The sequence below is a fragment of the Sphaeramia orbicularis genome, chromosome 15, assembly GCF_902148855.1.
Source record: "Sphaeramia orbicularis chromosome 15, fSphaOr1.1, whole genome shotgun sequence".
Lineage (NCBI taxonomy): Eukaryota > Metazoa > Chordata > Actinopteri > Kurtiformes > Apogonidae > Sphaeramia > Sphaeramia orbicularis.
The window spans coordinates 18,302,131-18,318,896 of NC_043971.1; the positions used below are offsets into that span (position 1 = coordinate 18,302,131).

General features: G+C 37.1%; 1 protein-coding gene across 1 annotated transcript in view; it reads right to left on the reverse strand.

The window, feature by feature from the left end:
* Nucleotides 1-2,158: 2,158 nt before the first annotated feature.
* The window catches only part of crtac1b (cartilage acidic protein 1b), a 43,395-nt gene continuing 28,787 nt past the window's right edge, over nucleotides 2,159-16,766 (reverse strand). Inside the window, exons 8-14 of the mRNA XM_030155156.1 lie at nucleotides 10,729-10,865; nucleotides 7,815-7,897; nucleotides 7,444-7,544; nucleotides 7,163-7,335; nucleotides 3,535-3,676; nucleotides 2,908-2,950; nucleotides 2,159-2,384 (exon numbers count right to left, since the gene is read on the reverse strand). Of these exons, the coding sequence (XP_030011016.1) occupies nucleotides 2,257-2,384; nucleotides 2,908-2,950; nucleotides 3,535-3,676; nucleotides 7,163-7,335; nucleotides 7,444-7,544; nucleotides 7,815-7,897; nucleotides 10,729-10,865 (807 nt within the window). The 3' untranslated portion in view covers nucleotides 2,159-2,256. The remainder of the gene's footprint in view (nucleotides 2,385-2,907; nucleotides 2,951-3,534; nucleotides 3,677-7,162; nucleotides 7,336-7,443; nucleotides 7,545-7,814; nucleotides 7,898-10,728; nucleotides 10,866-16,766) is intronic.

Consider the following 16,766-nt stretch of genomic DNA (forward strand, 5'->3'; position numbering starts at 1 on the left):
ACACTCAATGATTCTGGTTATTAATGTGGGCCAAATATCATTTAATATCAGAGGTGGGAGTAAGTCACACATGTGCAGGCACTAAGTAAGTTATGAGTCTGAACTTCCAGGACTCAAGCGAGTTTTTGTCAAAAATCAAGCGAGTCAATTCAGGTCAGTTCACTGCTATAAGCCAAGGAAGAAAAATCAAGTTATTATTCAGGTCGAGGAAGAGTCCAGTCATCTGAATTTTTAATAATTTGTCGTTTGATGTCATTTTTTTGTATCGTCTTTATTTATCGTCTTGTTATTTATGCGTATTTGGGTGAGATAATACTGTGAACCTCTTGGGGTTGGAGTTAGTTGTAGTTTTACTGCTTTATTTGCCTTTCTATTTTGTTGTGCAAGCAAGCAAATAAATAAATGAACAAACACAGAAATAAATAAATAAACTAATAAATAAATCAGTCCTATTTAAAGAACAATAGCGAGTGGCACTTTGAAATTGCAATAGAGCCCAATAGATCAGCAAATAAAAGCTCCAAAGTCATTGTTTCTGTAAGTTTGTTCACACAAAAACATTAAATTAGGATAAAAATAAACAGAATAGTAGCCTAAAACATTTACATGACTGACAGTGATGGACTGTATTAAGTATTTTAAATAGGGACCATGAACGCTTTGGACAATAAACACTGTTGATATTTTAATAATATTTGACTTTGTGTGTAGCCTATTTTTAATGAAGTAAGTTTGAATACAGTACTTTTACCTGTATTGGAGGACTTTCACAGTGTGTATTACTGTATTTACTGAAGTATATTTCTTCCACCACTGTAGTCTTTATCATTACACCAAACCATAAGTCTGTAGTTCAACTATTCCAGAGGTTTTAGTGTCACTTCACTGCAAAAATCCAAATCTTACCAAGTGTATTTTTCTCATTTTTAGTCAAAACATCTCATCACATTTAAAATAAGACATAATCACCTAAAGAGTAACTTTTCAGTGAGATATAAAGAACTTATTTTTAGACAATAGATCTTCAAAATATTATTTCAAGAAATCTTAAGATAATTTTCACTTGTTCCAGTGGCAGATTTTTTTTGCTTAATTCAAGATTTTTTTTTTTTGCTGCCAATGAAACAAGTGAAAATTATCTTGGTAAGATTTCTTGAAATAAGATTTTCAAGATGTATTGTTTAAAAATAAGCTCTTATATCTCACTGAAAAGTTACTCTTTAGGGTGACTGTCTTATTTTAAGCGTGACGAGACATTTTGACAAGAAATTAGAAAAATACACTTCATAAGATTTTGATTTTTTCCAGTGTTACTCTCGTCTCAATATCTTTCCAATAAGTCGAGGTTAAGTCGGATTGGGTGAATACAAAGTCAAGTCAAGAATGAAATCCTAAAAAAAATGTGAATTAAGTCTGATTTAAGTCAAGTGACTCAAGTACCCTGCCTCTGTTTAACATGTATAAGAAATAAATTAGCAAATTCTGCCTTTTTAAATAGTGAAATAAACCAGAATTTATTCACGAGCAACTTTCCAGATATTGTACTTAAACTTCTGCCACTTCCTGTTCTCTCCCACACATGTTTATATCTTCTTCACTGTGCCGTTGTATTATTCATAGGTAATAAAATGTAACCTACCAATGGAGACAGATGGCATGGCATATGTTTCGTTACGAGTGCCTTTTCAGACGCAGTACACTCACACACAAACACAAACACACACGCACAGAACCTAAAGCTCGTCGGCCCAGTGTTCCTCAGCATCCTAGTAAACCCACAATAAGTACAAGAGTGACACTGTAAGGATTAACATAGTGGCGTGGAGGAGATACAGATGGGGCCTCAGCGTGTCTCTAATGAATGTGGTCTGTGGAGCCAGGAGATCTGTCTGCTGTATGTGCAGTGGTTTATACGCTGCAGCTCCACTTATTGAATTGGCCTCAGTTCAGGTCCCACTAAGATAAGTGCCAGGAGATGACGTTAAAGACTCTGTGGGTGTGACACAGTTAGTTCTGAACCCCATTGCTCCCAGCGGGCATGCTCCCTATGTGCTTCTTCACAGTCCAGAGGGGGCCGGGAACCAAGAGGGGACACGTAGCAGCAGTGAGAAGGAGGCAGGACTGTATGAAAACTGATAGCAAGGATCCATAGAGAGGCTGTTTTTTTTTTAGGATGAAGAAGATGGTTCTGATAAAAGTTTGCTTTAAGAGTTTCTGTACATCCCCAATTCAGCAGAGGAGAGAGGACAGCAGCAGCTACAGTAGTCCGGTCTGCAGATGAGTGGAAAGCAGTGGTAGAACACAGAACGAAAGCAGCCAGCGGGAAAGGCCTGACCACTTGCGTTCCCCTGATGACCGCGTCCCCCCAAAGTAAGCCACCTGCGCTGTAGAAAAAGAGACGTATGAGAGGGCACGGAAAAGTTAGCCAACATCTGCGTCTTAACGGCTGAAAAGAACTCATTCACATGGAGGAGTTAGTCATGCAAGACAGCGGGGTGCAGAGAAGGGACACAGTCAGAGGAATGTTAGCACCTCTAAGCCTTTACTCAAAACCAGTGTAATTAAGGCAGCTTAATGCATCTCGTTCTCTGGCAGTGCTTTCTTTGTTCTCCTGATCTTGGTAATCCAACTAGTCTACCCAGGGTCTGCCAGGACCACTCACCCACGCAGGCTGACCCATCATCGTTGGGCTCAAAGCCCTGATTGCATCTCCTCTTGGCGCGGCACTTATAGCTGCCATAGGTGTTGGTGCAGATGGGGCGGTCAGGGGGGCACACAGAAGGGAACTGGGTACACTCATCTTTATCTAAAGGGGAAGGCGGGGGGGGGGGCAGAGACACTTTTCTTAAGGACATTAAACAAGTACACAAGCACAGACTGTTAAACAGGTTGGTTCGTTTAACTCACCAGTGCATCGGCCATTTTCATTTAGAGCAAAGCCATGACCACACTGCAAGACATGGTTAACCTCATGAGAAACAAGAAGCTTAAAAAGTCATTTAAAGCTATGTGTGAACACTGTATGTTTAATTACACATCTATTGTTGCTAAATGCATGCAAACTGTGCATACCATATTGCAGTAATTAATTTCTCTAATATATTGTCTGTCTTGTGGAACCCCTGGAGGTATTTTAGGCAATTCTGCTATACATTCCCTTCTTAATTATTTTTTGTAATCACTATTCTTATTATATATGTGTAAATAAAGAGATAAAATATAAGAGGTATTTGACAAATGAATGTAAAAGCATAATTACTTTCCTAGAGGTTTGATGTGCTGTTGCTTTGATGAAATGCTGTTTTCTCCCTTCATTTTTCATTCATCTGTCACTATACTGAGATTACACTGATGTGAAGACAGCCCCAGAATAAATCAGAGCATTGTATTGATTCATGTGTACTGAATTTCAGATGATCAGTCCTGCTTCTTTTGCTGTCTGTCACAGTCACTTAGACATAAAGGTACATAAAATGCAGAATTAAGGCTTATTATTTTCATCTATTATTCATCCATGTGAATGCTCTGTTATACCTCTATCTCCTCGGTTGGAGTGACTTCCTCCTCGTCTTTTGGATAGTGAATCTCCAGAACAGAATTGATCTCCGAGGGCTCCAGGGGTCGGGCCACTGAGCGACCGTCAGGCCAGTATACCTCAACATTTGTGGCCACGTCCCTACCTGGTAATGCAAGTGAAAACATATACACAAAATATAATAATACAATATCTAGCTGTACACAACTGCAAATTTATTAAATGCATATGTAACAATTGGTGCCAGGCACAACAAACTCCACCCCTCACATGTATTGTAGCTTATTTTGGCATCAATCCAGCTGATGTCATGTCTATGCATGTGCTGATGTTAGCTTATCAGTTGTCTCTATATATGTGTGAAGTTTGAAGTAAATTTAAACAAAATGGATGTTTTTATAGAGATGAAATTTTGCCCATTATAAGTAAATGGGAATAAAAAATTCATAAAATATTTGAACTTTGACCTATATTTCCCAAAATTTAATGACATCTGTTCTTGGTCGCTGGCAATCTATAAACCCAATTTGGTATGAATTCAACCAATAGTTTTGCTGCTAAAATGTTAACAAACAAACAAAGAAACAAACTGAACCAAAAACAATGCCCCTTGTCTCCACTTCAGGGGGCGGGGTAATAATTTGCCATTTAAGAAATGCTGTGTGTATATGTATATATATATATATATATATATATATATATGTATATATATATATATATATATGTATATATTTATGTGAGATGAAAACATACACAAAATTTAATTTCATTCCACCAATACTATTGTTATTTCATAATATTTCAAGTTTCATCTTCATACAACAAGAGGACAACAAGATGAAAACAAGTGTTCAGAGAATGCAAACCTCTGCCAAGCGCCCTGAATGGTGTGCATGTGTGGATCGACTATTTCTTTTTAAATTAAACAGTTTCAAGGTTGTTCCATACAGCAGAAAAAGTTGAAGCTTGGTACCAGTCATGTGTTTGTCAAATTATATTAAATTCCAATCAACATTTGTTGAGTTATAATGAAAAATGTCATAAATAGGATTTTCAGTGTTAAATTGAAATGTCCACAGAGTCCACATTCCACAGTGGATGTGGACAATTTTGTGCAAGATACAAGATATTGTTCTAAGCTATGGGTGTATCAAAGTGGAGGCTAATCGGAGTCGTTTTGAATTTTTTATGAATTTTCGAAAATTGCTCAATGATGAGAGATAGGAAAATTTGAGATTTTGTGACCTTGCTGTGACCTTGAACTTTGGCCTTCTTGGCCCAAAACTAAATGGGTTTGTCCCAGGGCCTAGGCCTATCGGTGGGTACAATTTGGCAAAAATAGTTGAGATAGTTTTCCTGTAAAGTTGCTAACAAACAAACAAACACCAAAAGCAAAGTGATCACAATACTTCCTGGTGGAGGTAATAATATTGTTCTACACACTGTTGCCCATAAAATTGAAATAAAATATTTTTACCTCTTCCCATGAAACGATTATAACAAATTTTATTTATTCTTGATAGATAAAGTGTAAGTGGGACTCAGTATGTAATCATCTTACCTGGTCCGAAGTGATTACTAAATGGGAATAAAAAGAGGAAAGTGTCTGAAAAAATTATTCCAACTTTATTGGCAACAGTGTACTTAACTTATACAGTATTTTTATCTGACAAACATCACACATGTATCACACAGAGAACACATACGATCGTCTAACTCTGTCCTTTCAGTAAAAGCTGTAACATGTCAGTGTTTTTTGCTTCAGTGCAGACAAACCCTACTCCTCTGTCCATTAACTATTTTAATCAGGCATAGAGAAAGCCCCTCTCCAGAGGGCCTCTGCAGCCTTTAATTAAAGTGGCATTTCTAATGTAAACAGATCTTGAGTTACCTTGCCAGACAGCGATCTACTCAGCAGGTGTGCCGACTGAGAGCCAAAGAATATTTCACCTGTTCTGCTCCCACATGACACCCTCTCATTTACCGCTGAGGGGGTTTTCTCACATGTCTACCAGAAGTGGTGTTTTCTGCCTTTGTGGAGCTCTGTTTTAAAGCCAAAACAGTGTGGAAAGTTCACCCTTTTGAGTGTGTTATGTTTAATCAGGCATTGCTGTTGAAGGCCCTAACAGCTGATCTGTGCGTGGACGGTCCTGATAGAGAACAGATCCACTAAACGGGGCCAGAGACCAGCTGTGGGTGGGCTACCAGGTCTGGATGGACACCAGCTGACTGTCGTGGAGGGACAGTCAGAGAAGGAGCTCGTTCCGGCCGGCATCCAACTCCAGCACCTGTCCCCCATCTCTCCCACATTTTCACCCAGATCCCTCCCACAGCGTCCCCTCCCCTGGGTGTCCAATCAGGCTGTAGGTATTTAAACAATGCTTTCCACATGGAGTCTTCCATTTCTTGCTGTGATGCGTACTTTGCCTGTCCCTGTCTGGTCTATTCTGTCCCAGTGTAGACAGCACCACTGACAGCTTCACCAGTGTGTTGACTCTCAAAAGACAAATTAATATATAATAAGTTTATTAAGTTATAAGTTGTCAGGAAGCAAAGTTGTTACAGCGTCCCATCTGGGAGGATTTACCGTTCTTCTTTATTTTTTATCATTACAATTTGAGCCGCTGGTCAAACAAAATAAAATGAGAAAATGTAACTGTTTTCACTTTCGCAAGACAATATGTAGAACAGGGAGTATTGAGTGGTTTTGATCATTAACCCACAAAGATCCAGTGCTACTTTTTTTTTTTTTTTTTTTTTTTAACTTGTCTTGTCCAGCATCCTAACAGCAGAGTGGTAGTCTGGCTACCTTTTGGTGCTGAACAAATTTGTTTTGCCAAGGGTAACTTCATAAAGTATATGAAGCTCCCCCTGATATTCTACTGTGTTTATTATGAGTTTTATTGAACCACATTTCAATGCTGGACCTGACATTGGGGGGGGGGGGGGGGGTTGAAGGGGAGAAAGCAAGAGAAGAAGGTGGTGAAGACCCTCACAAGAAAGTATCAGCAATACAACCAGTAACAACCATGTCACTATGGTTATAATTATAAAGGCCGTGGGTCGTGACCCTAAGGTTAAAAACACTGCATTAACTGTTCCCAATCCCCTTTTTAAGTTGTGTGGTGCAGTCTGTTCTTTCTCAAACTGATAAAATCTTCCACCACAAACATCTGAAACCATTGTTCAAGGGGTTAAACTGAAATGAGGAGGAAAGAGGGTCTTATTTACAGGTTATCCACCAGTAGCACCAAAGTTTGCATTGGAAGAACTTCAGTCCTTTTACAGTGAGACCTTGCCACTTTAATAAGTTGTTGTTGTTGTTGTTGTTTTTTTAATCAATTACTACAAATTTCAGGTGACCCCATTTGAATTCCAGACGACCCCACGTGGGGTCCCGACCCCAAGGTTGAAATACACTGATGTAAAGGTTATTATGCTATTATTTTAAAGGTCTGGCCCACTTGATATCAAATTATACTGGATGTGGACCCCGAACTAAAATGACATAGAATACACAATGTGCAAATTAGTCCAAAAAATTAATAAAAGTTGTTGTTTTCATAAGTAGGTGAATATTTACCCACTCAGAAATCACAAATTGGATTCCTACAGTTTTTGACAGACTTACCGAGGCCGAAGTGGGCTACAGGCTCCATCTCACACAGGTACCCGGAGCCGCCGTCGATGATGCGTGTATGTGGGCCGGTCTTTTTTGTGTAGACCACCACTTTAGCCCCTCTGGCAAAAGCACCAAACTTGGTCCGAGGAATCACACGCAGCCATGAGTTGGCAGCACCCTTCGCCACAGAGAGAAAGAGAGCGAGAGAGAGAGAAGAATGGCATCACATGACCTCTTGAATGTCAAACCCATATTTAGACGTCCTGAATGTCTCACAACTGCTCACATGGTTGACTTTGTAGATGGACAGTGGCTGTGCTGCACTTTCACCATGAGACACCAGCAGCTCCAGGCGCCCATCACCATCAAAGTCTGTCGCCACAGCTCCTGCAGATCCATCACAGTAATGACGCAATTAAGCACTCCAACCAATATAATATTAATTATCTCCATGCAAGGAAATATGCGCATAATGTTTCTCCAGTCATAGAACTAATTATGTGGAACCAGTCCTTTATCTTTAGTAAAACACTTGAGGAAACTGGAATCCTAAGTGAAGTTCTGCTGCCATCTAATGTCAGTTTGTGGGAATAACAGCAAAGATGTTGGGTCTTGAATCTAATATTCATAGATGTTGGTCTGTTCTGCATCACTCACCTGTTCCTCGTCCCTCAGGCTCTGATGCCTCCCCGATATTCAGCTCCTCTATCTGGGGGTCTCCATGCTCTCTCCTGCTGACTCTGTCAAAGCAATGATGCAACTACTCACAAACCACAGTATGAAATAATACACAACGGATTTATGCTCATATGTCTGCATTCGGTAAAGGATAGTCAAACCTTATATAAAGTATAAAGAATTGCAATACATGATACATATGTCCCTAAATCATGTGATATTTGTCAGATGATGTTGCTATACAGTCGCGGAAAAAATTATTAGACCATCAAAAGTCATTAAAAGCAATGGTTTCGCAATCAAGTACTAACTCCTGTGTGTATCATGTGATTAAAACAGACAGAAAAGAAAACATGGAATCCCTAAAAGCACTGTTTTTGTCAGAACAATGCCATAGATATTGATGTAAGAATTTAAGTGATTTTGCTTCTTATCAAGAAAACATGGAAAATGGCTAGATATCAGCTCTGAAATTCAACTCTTATGAGCTATTTTTGTTGTTATCATTATATTTGTCCAAACAAATGTACCTTTAGTTGTACCAGGCATTAAAATGAACAAGAAATTGAAGAAAACAAAGGTGGCCTAACATTTTTTTCTTATAAAGTTGGAATAACGTTGTTTTCAGACAAATTCCTCTTTTTTATTCCTATTTCTACACATCAGTAATCACCTTTGACCAAATGCAGTGATTACACACTGAGACCCAGTTACACTTTTTTTCTATCAAAATAAATCACATTATCACAAGCGTTTCATGAGAACAGGTATAAATTCTTGATTGTAATTTTATGGGCAACAGAGTGTAATATAATATATCATTTTCATCTTGCTATCCTCAAGATGTGTGAGGATGTAACTTATATGAGTGAAATAACAATAGTAATAATAGTGGAATTGTATTTTGTTTGTATTTTATTCTTTTATTTAGCTTTTTTATTCTTCTGTATGACTGTTTTTAAATGTACAACTGTTTTATGTCTTTTATTTTATTCTTGTAATTTATTCTTTTGTTTTGGTTTTTATTTATTCTTCCGTAAAGCACTTTGGTCCACTGTGGATGTTTTAAAGTGCTTTACAAATAAAGTACAGAGAGAGAGAGAGACAGAGAGAGAGAGAGCTTAATTGTTAATCATCCCCATGTAAATGGTTTTGGTATTAAGCGTCAGCCAAATGCATAAATGTAAATGTAAATGCATTTCTTATATGCAAAATTATTACATGTATATTTGATAATTTTGCAATTATTTACAATTAGATGTTCTATTTATTTTCGCGGTGGGAGAGTAGTTTGTTGCAGATTTATTATCCCTGAGAATTTCATCTAGTTGAAATAAGGATATAATAATATAATTAGAAAATGTGTCTGTACATACCTGTAACTACAATAGTCTTAAACATTACAGGTGTCCAGGTCCAGATTGTTTGTAAAGGATTCTTTGCCATTAAGAGATAAGGCACCTTGTTTTTTTGTTGTTGTTGTTTTTTTTTCCATTTTAGCATTTTCTCAAAAGAAGAAAAAAAAAAAAGCAGCTGCTACTATGAAAAAAATACACAAGTGCTATATATCAATATCTGCAAACATAATAAATGTGTTGCTGATAAAGTACTGTGAATAGTTATATTTTTTTTTAACTCTGCCCTGTTTGATGACTGTTCCTGACCTCCCTTTTGAACATCAGTGTTAGTATTTGCTCTATTTGTTTTAGTGTTTGGGTTTTTCACTGTGGTGAATATAATCTAGGCAAGCAAGCGTCTAAAAACATCTCTGCAAAATCAAATTGTCTTGTTGTGTATCTGAAACCCCAAACCATTAAGAAAACAACTAAATACTTTTTTTGTGGCAATGATCTCACTTTACACAATCTGCTATTACACTCATTAACTACCCTTTGACTAACTACAGTTGTGCCTTTTAAAATTAAATAATGCTTTACTCATTAAAATGTTATGCATTTTAGGTCTCTTAAACTTTTTAATTGAAATAAAATACTACTTATAGTGCTTGCAAATCCTGTCTTAATACAAAGTAACAATTAATTTTACAATCAGTATGACTGTGTTGTTGCTCTCACAATACATTCCTCATTTCGAGAAAAAACATGCAGGTTTGGGCTGAGACCACATCAAACTTTGTTGAAGTTATAGTTTTATTTCACAGCGCAGTAATGTGCTGATCTTGGCTGTTAAACCCCTCAACTCAGCTAAATATTGATTAGTTGTATTGAATTAATTAGCTCAGGCACAATAGTTTGAGCGTTTTCTTTTTCTTTGCCAGAGAACAGAATTAAATTAGCTGATTCATCTTCATACTAGATAACGACAGAGCCGTGGGCTGTGGAGCAGTGACCCCTGTCCCACCATCATCATGTCCAGGAAGACAAATTCCCCTCCAATGACCTGGCAGGAGAAATATTCTCATCTAGGAAATCTGTGAGACTTTAAGTGATCACTGATATTCTGGATGAATTGACCCACCAGCTCATGGCAAAATTCATCATTACTTCTGCATCCTGTTTAGAAAAATAAGCCAGATCAGATTTTTATTCAGACAGGATGGGTTTATTTTCAAAACAATTGATATGTATCATGTATTGCATTTTTAAAGCGGAGTTCATTAATATTATCTGGAAAGGAAGCCAAACTGCAAGCCAAAAAGAGACCTAAAACTGTCTTAATGAAAGATTCATTCATGTGTGGAGGAGGAGGCGGGATGCCAGACTTGATAAGTATCCTTGGCTGGGAATTTTAAATTCTTCTCAGCTTCCAAACCCGGTTTTAGAATATTAAATCAAGGCTCAAGAGTAGTCCATTAAGCTCATCATTAAAGTGCTATAAAAACTTAAGATTATACTTCCACATGAGTGTGTGTTATGTGTTACAGTATTTCTACCTAAAGAGCCTGTTGGCAGAAGGGCCTCTGTAGGCGATGTTATTGAAGAACACCTCCAGCTCGTTGTCGTTGTCAAAGTCGGCAGCAATAACGGTGCGGACAGGGGACGGCATGGAAAACTTCTGGGATGCGATGTCCTGGAAAAAAAAACAACAAAATATGACATCAGTTACAATCACATACACACACACCTTAACAAATTCTGCACATACAGTCGCAGAAAAAATTATTAGACCATCAAAAGTCATCAAAACAATGGTTATGCAATCAAGTACTACTGTGTGTGTCATGTGACTAAAACAAAAAAGAAAACATGGAATGCCTAAAAGCACTGTTTTTGTCAGTACAATGCCATAACTATTGGTGTAAGAACTGAAGTGATTTTAGTTATTATCAAGAAAACCATGGAAAATGGATAGATATCAGCTCTGAAATTAAACTCTTCTGAGCTATTTTTTGTTGTTATCGTTATATTTGTCTAAACAAATGTACCTTTATTTTTACCAGGCATTAAAATGAACAAGAAATTGAAGAAAATAAAAGGTGGTCAAATAATTTTTTCCGCAACTGTAAGCACAGATGCAGACACATTTTTGGTTTCATTTTTCATTATTGCTTAATATTTCAACTACTATTGTGCTTTTAACATCATTTTAATTTAGGTTAATATTTAGTTTAGTATTTTTCTTGTTTGTCTAGAGTCGCCTCATCTGTTTCGTTACAACTGTAGTAAAGACAAATAAAGGACTTTTAACTTTTTAAATTAAATTATGAAAGAGATACATTCAGCAGCAAAGAGCACATAGATAAAAAAAAAAAAAAAACATTTACTACAGAGATAATTTTTACAGCAGGTATATTCATAAAATATCAACTAGATTTTCATTGTAATGCCAAATGTTATATTCCTCCTACACACTTAATTTATTTTATTTTCTCTTTTTTGATTTACTTATCATGTTGGTTAATTGATTAAACCAATGTTAGGTTTATGAATTTAACTATTAATTGACAATATTGGGTAAATTTGCCAAATAATTGATTCATGATCTAAAAAATTCTGTCATTAAAGGTACATGGGAGTAGGGCAGACATTATAAATATATATATTTCACATGGGAAGCATAAGATTAATACAAATAAAGCCTTTCAGAGAAAAGAGAAAAACAACAGCATTATGGGAAATGCAATATAAGCACTTGGTACATTGGCAAACAGTAATGAAATAATCTCAGGGATTTATAAATCGATTTTTACAGCATCTCACGGTTCAAGGTTTTTATTGTTGGAAACACAGAAAATTATAGCAGGTATCTGTGCAATTAAATTATTATGAGACAAATAGAGTGTAATGAAATGTGAATAATATATGGATGGATGGAAAATAATGTAAACAGAGAGGAATATGTTTAGAAGTCACAGCCAAAGAACGGTTTACAACATGTTAGTGGCGTATGTGTTCAGTTTGTCCAGGTAGGAGAGGGAAAAGTGAGGAGTCAGGCTGTTCATGTTGACCAGTGATCAGTTTTTTTTTGTTTTGGGTTTTTTTTTTCAGATTGACATGGTGTGGGTTTAGACATCAGAGAAGCTTCTACAAGTGTTGGATCAAACATTAAACTCAAAGCGTGAATCAGACAAAGGCTCAGCATAATACAGCAAAAAACTTCCAATAATATTATCTAAGTACAGGGTGGGGAAGCAAAATTTACAATATTTTGAGGCAGGGATTGAAAGACAGTGTATGACCAATTAGTTTATTGAAAGTCATGAGAATTTATTTGCCACAAGAAAATTGACATAATAGAAAATGTTTTTATTCTATGTGCCCTCCTTCTTTCTCAATAACTGCCTTCACACGCTTCCTGAAACTTGCGCAAGTGTTCCTCAAATATTCGGGTGACAACTTCTCCCATTCTTTAATAGTATCTTCCAGACTTTCTCGTAATAGTTTTGCTCATAGTCATTCTCTTCTTTACATTATAAACAGTCTTTATGGACACTCCAACTATTTTTGAAATCTCCTTTGGTGTGACGAGTGCATTCAGCAAATCACACACTCTTTGACGTTTGCTTTCCTGATTACTCATATGGGCCAAAGTTTCGGAAAAGGTATGGATAATAGTGTTAGGTATGATTATGACATCAATATATGTTTGGTTTCAAAACAATTGACGTAGTGCCTGCTGAGAAAAAACAACTAAATGTTCATTGTAAATTTTGCTTCCCCACCCTGTAAATGCTGCTTAACCCATAAAGACCCAAACATCCACCAGTCACCAGAATCATTTACTGATATAAAAAGCTAAATCACTGTTGATCCATTAATCCTATCAATACATGTAAATAATTGATGTAAAATACAGTTTGTCATCTTTTCATGGTCATCAGATATGACCCATTTGGACGTCAGAGGCTCCGTAGTGAACGTGGAAACACCGTCATCTGCTACAATATTAATTCATCAGTAAAACCATGGAGTTGGATCAATGACAGTGGATGGAGACACTTGGTTTATGTTTGGTTAATGATATACTTTACTGTAAAGGTTACTTTTATTAAGTTTTCTCTGTTTTTGGTATGATAACCCTCAAATATAATCTCAGCATGATTAAAGTATATGATCAGCTGGGGCGCCACAAGCAATTGGGGTATTACAAATATGTATGTGGGGGTGTGTTCAATAAGTGCAGTAACTGGTGTGAAACCGAAAGTGAACCTTGACTTTGGACATCTGACTCCCTTCTATGCCTCTGTTTTACTCCAAAGCTTGAATGAATTTGTCATGTTTAAACCCCCTTTACGGCACCCCAGCCTTTAGGGGTCCAGCAGCCCCACATCCCACACTGTGATCACTGCACTACATGTAAAAAGTAAAATAATTGCTTTAACAAAAATAAAAACAAAAAAACATTCACAACACAAAAATCTCAACAAGGGGACGAGTGGGGAAATGTATGTCCAAACTGGCAATGGGAAAAATAAAAAACCATAAAAAGACTTGGTGGGAAAAAAAACAGAAAAAAATTTAGTGGGGAAAAAAACACCAGGAAAAAAATGAGTGTGGCAAAAAAATACCAGGAAAAAAATGTAGTGGGAAAAAAAAATTGTAAATTTGTTGTGTGTGTGTGTGTGTGTGTGTGGGGGGGGGGGGGGGGGGGGGGGGGGGGGGACAAAAAACAGGAAAAAAATTTAGTGGGGAAAAATAAATACCAGGAAAAAAAATTAATGGGGGAAAAAAAATACTAGGAAAAAAACATTAGTGAGGAAAAAAATTTAGTAGGGAAAAAAATACTGGGAAAAAAATACTGGGAAAAAAATGTAGTGAGGAAAAAATACCAGGAAAAAAAATTTGTGGGGGAAAAAAATACCAGTAAAAAAAAAAAATTAATAAAATTGTGGGGCAAAAAAATACCAGGAAAAAAATGTAGTGGGAAAAAAATGCCAGGAAAAAAATTTAGTGGAGAAAAAAACATACCAGGAAAAAAAATTTGTGGGAAAGAAAAACTGGAAAAAAATTTGTGGGAAAAATAAAAAAAAAAAACAGGAAAAAGACTTTGTCGGTTTTAAACAGTCCTAAATACCCCCCACCCCCCCCTTTGCGGCGCCCCAGATGATCAGTGAATTAAAATATCAAAAAACATCTGATTTTCACTGAAAAAACGCAATATGGAGAGGATAATATTATGAAAAATGGAAATAAATCACTTAAGGAAGGTTAAATCTAGAGAAAAATTAATTTAGGAACTGTCACAGAAGTAGCACTGAGTCTTTATGGGTTAAATATAACATCTGGGAGCTTTTTCTACTGTCATTTCAGTTAGGGATGGTGTACAGGGTGTCCCATAAGTCTCCATACATAGGAAAAATAAACGTTTCTTGACATAAACCATTTTTATGTATATAATATGCTCTATATGACTGCCATTTTGTCATGAACACATTTCAATGCGTGTCCTCCACTGCTGAAGAACTATAAAGAAGAAATATAAAGAAATACATGTTAGAACCATATATGTATGGAATGTATTATGTCTCCTATGTATGGAGATTGATGGGCCACCCTGTATTTACCTGTTAAAAATCGCTGAATACACTTATAACGGGCCACTGTGACAGATGTGTGGGGTTCGTTGGTACACAAACATTACTAATCCTGTGTTGATCTCTCGTTGACTTGCCCTGATTTGTAAAGTCCCCATATCAATAAATCATCCAAACTGAGCCTGTAGTTTAAGAGACTCTGACGACCCTGAAGGTCATAAGTTAAATCTCCACAACAGAGCCCGTCCATCAGTCCTTGACTTAGACGCTGATTTGTCGTGTACTCTCACTTCCTGTGAATCGGCCAGCGAAAAGCCTGGAGGTAAACCCCGAAAGACCAAACCAGAAAACACCCTTTGGCCGCAGAACTGTCGACCGAAGCTCTCATGCCCCTAAAAAATTCCCCTAAGCAGAGGAGTTTTTGCACGAAAAAGTAACAGATATCTCCCCGCTTTGGTGACGCAGTGATAAGTCGGGGAAGAGTTATAGGGCAGCCCTTCACTCCCTCCACTATTTACTCCCTGTTTTAATTATAAGGCTCATAAAGCTGCAGGAGGGGCTGCCCACTGTGACCTTCTGCTGCTCAGGTGAAGGAGAGGGGATGGCCAACTGAGGCTGTGATGGAGGGAGGGGGGACAGTTTTATATTTATACATTATCAGGTGGATGAAGGGCTAAAACACAAAGTAATTAAACTTTCACTTAAACAAATCCAGCACACAGAAACAGACATTCAGACTTCTACATGGGTTATTTACTCCCATTTTGATTAAAACCTACATTTTGGCAGAGCACATAAAATGGAACCATCTTATTTATTTCTTATTAAGATTAAGACCCATGAACAAGCAGAGTCGTACAGAAAGCCGAACTACAACTTGGACTTTTTCCATGTATTTCAAAATGTGGTACGTGTGGGTGTGTTTCTGTATTTGTGTGTTAAACCTATTGCAAGGAAAACCTCGGCAATAGATTTTAATTAAAGCACAAAGAGGCCTAATCGGCACTTTCCACTATCCAGGCAAGCTGCTGTTTCAGCCCAATTTAATTAGCAGTTTACTGGAGTGATACAACGGCTTCATTATGCATGCCAAAAGGTCAACACGGCGAGTAGGAGTGTCAGCTAGTGTGGGGGGGTGACGGCGTCTTAAATATGTTGTGTGCTTGTGATTTATCAATCGTAGTTTTAAAAAAAAAAAAAAAAAAAGCAGCTAATTTGTCTTGTGTATGTTTGTATTAGAGAGTATTTTATGTGTGTGTGTGTATTCATGATGGAATTGTCTCTGGGCTGAGCATCACACATTAACCCCTTATCTGACCTCTATAAACATGTCACATGTGACGTTTATCTCTCGGGTAAAAGATGCGGCCGCAGGTGTCGACGAATACATCACCGAGCACGAAACCTGTGCAGATTTACACACAGCAGAGCTCGTCTTTGTCCCGCTGCCTTTTTCAGGAACGACACGAACGCCTTAAAGCCGCTGCCTGTAGAAATGTTGATCAGATAAATCACCCTCCATCGGTCTTTAAATACAGCTCAATCCTAGAGCGTGCCAACTAATTCACCCGCCATCCATTAGCAATGATAATAGTGGGATGTGGTGTTAATAGGTGAGATTTGCTGTCTTTGTGCTGCTTGTTCATTCAACATTGATTCTTGTGAGAAATTAGTAGAAGAGAGAACCAAAGCCACTCCTACATCAGCACCTGACACTGATAAATCACTGTGAACATTATGAAATCATTAGACACAAAAACTGCAAATGATCAACAAAGGCTACCTACGTACCAGAATAATAATACTATGTCACAAAATGAAAAAATATATTATGTAATAAGTTGGTAAAATAAAATACATGGGTTTTTTTAGTCCTTTATAACAATATTGCCATTGTTGCCTAGGGGTGTAAGAAAATATCGGTTCTGCAATATATCACAATATTTCCTTTCACAATACTGTATCGATATTAAAAAGTACTGTATCCATATTTTTAA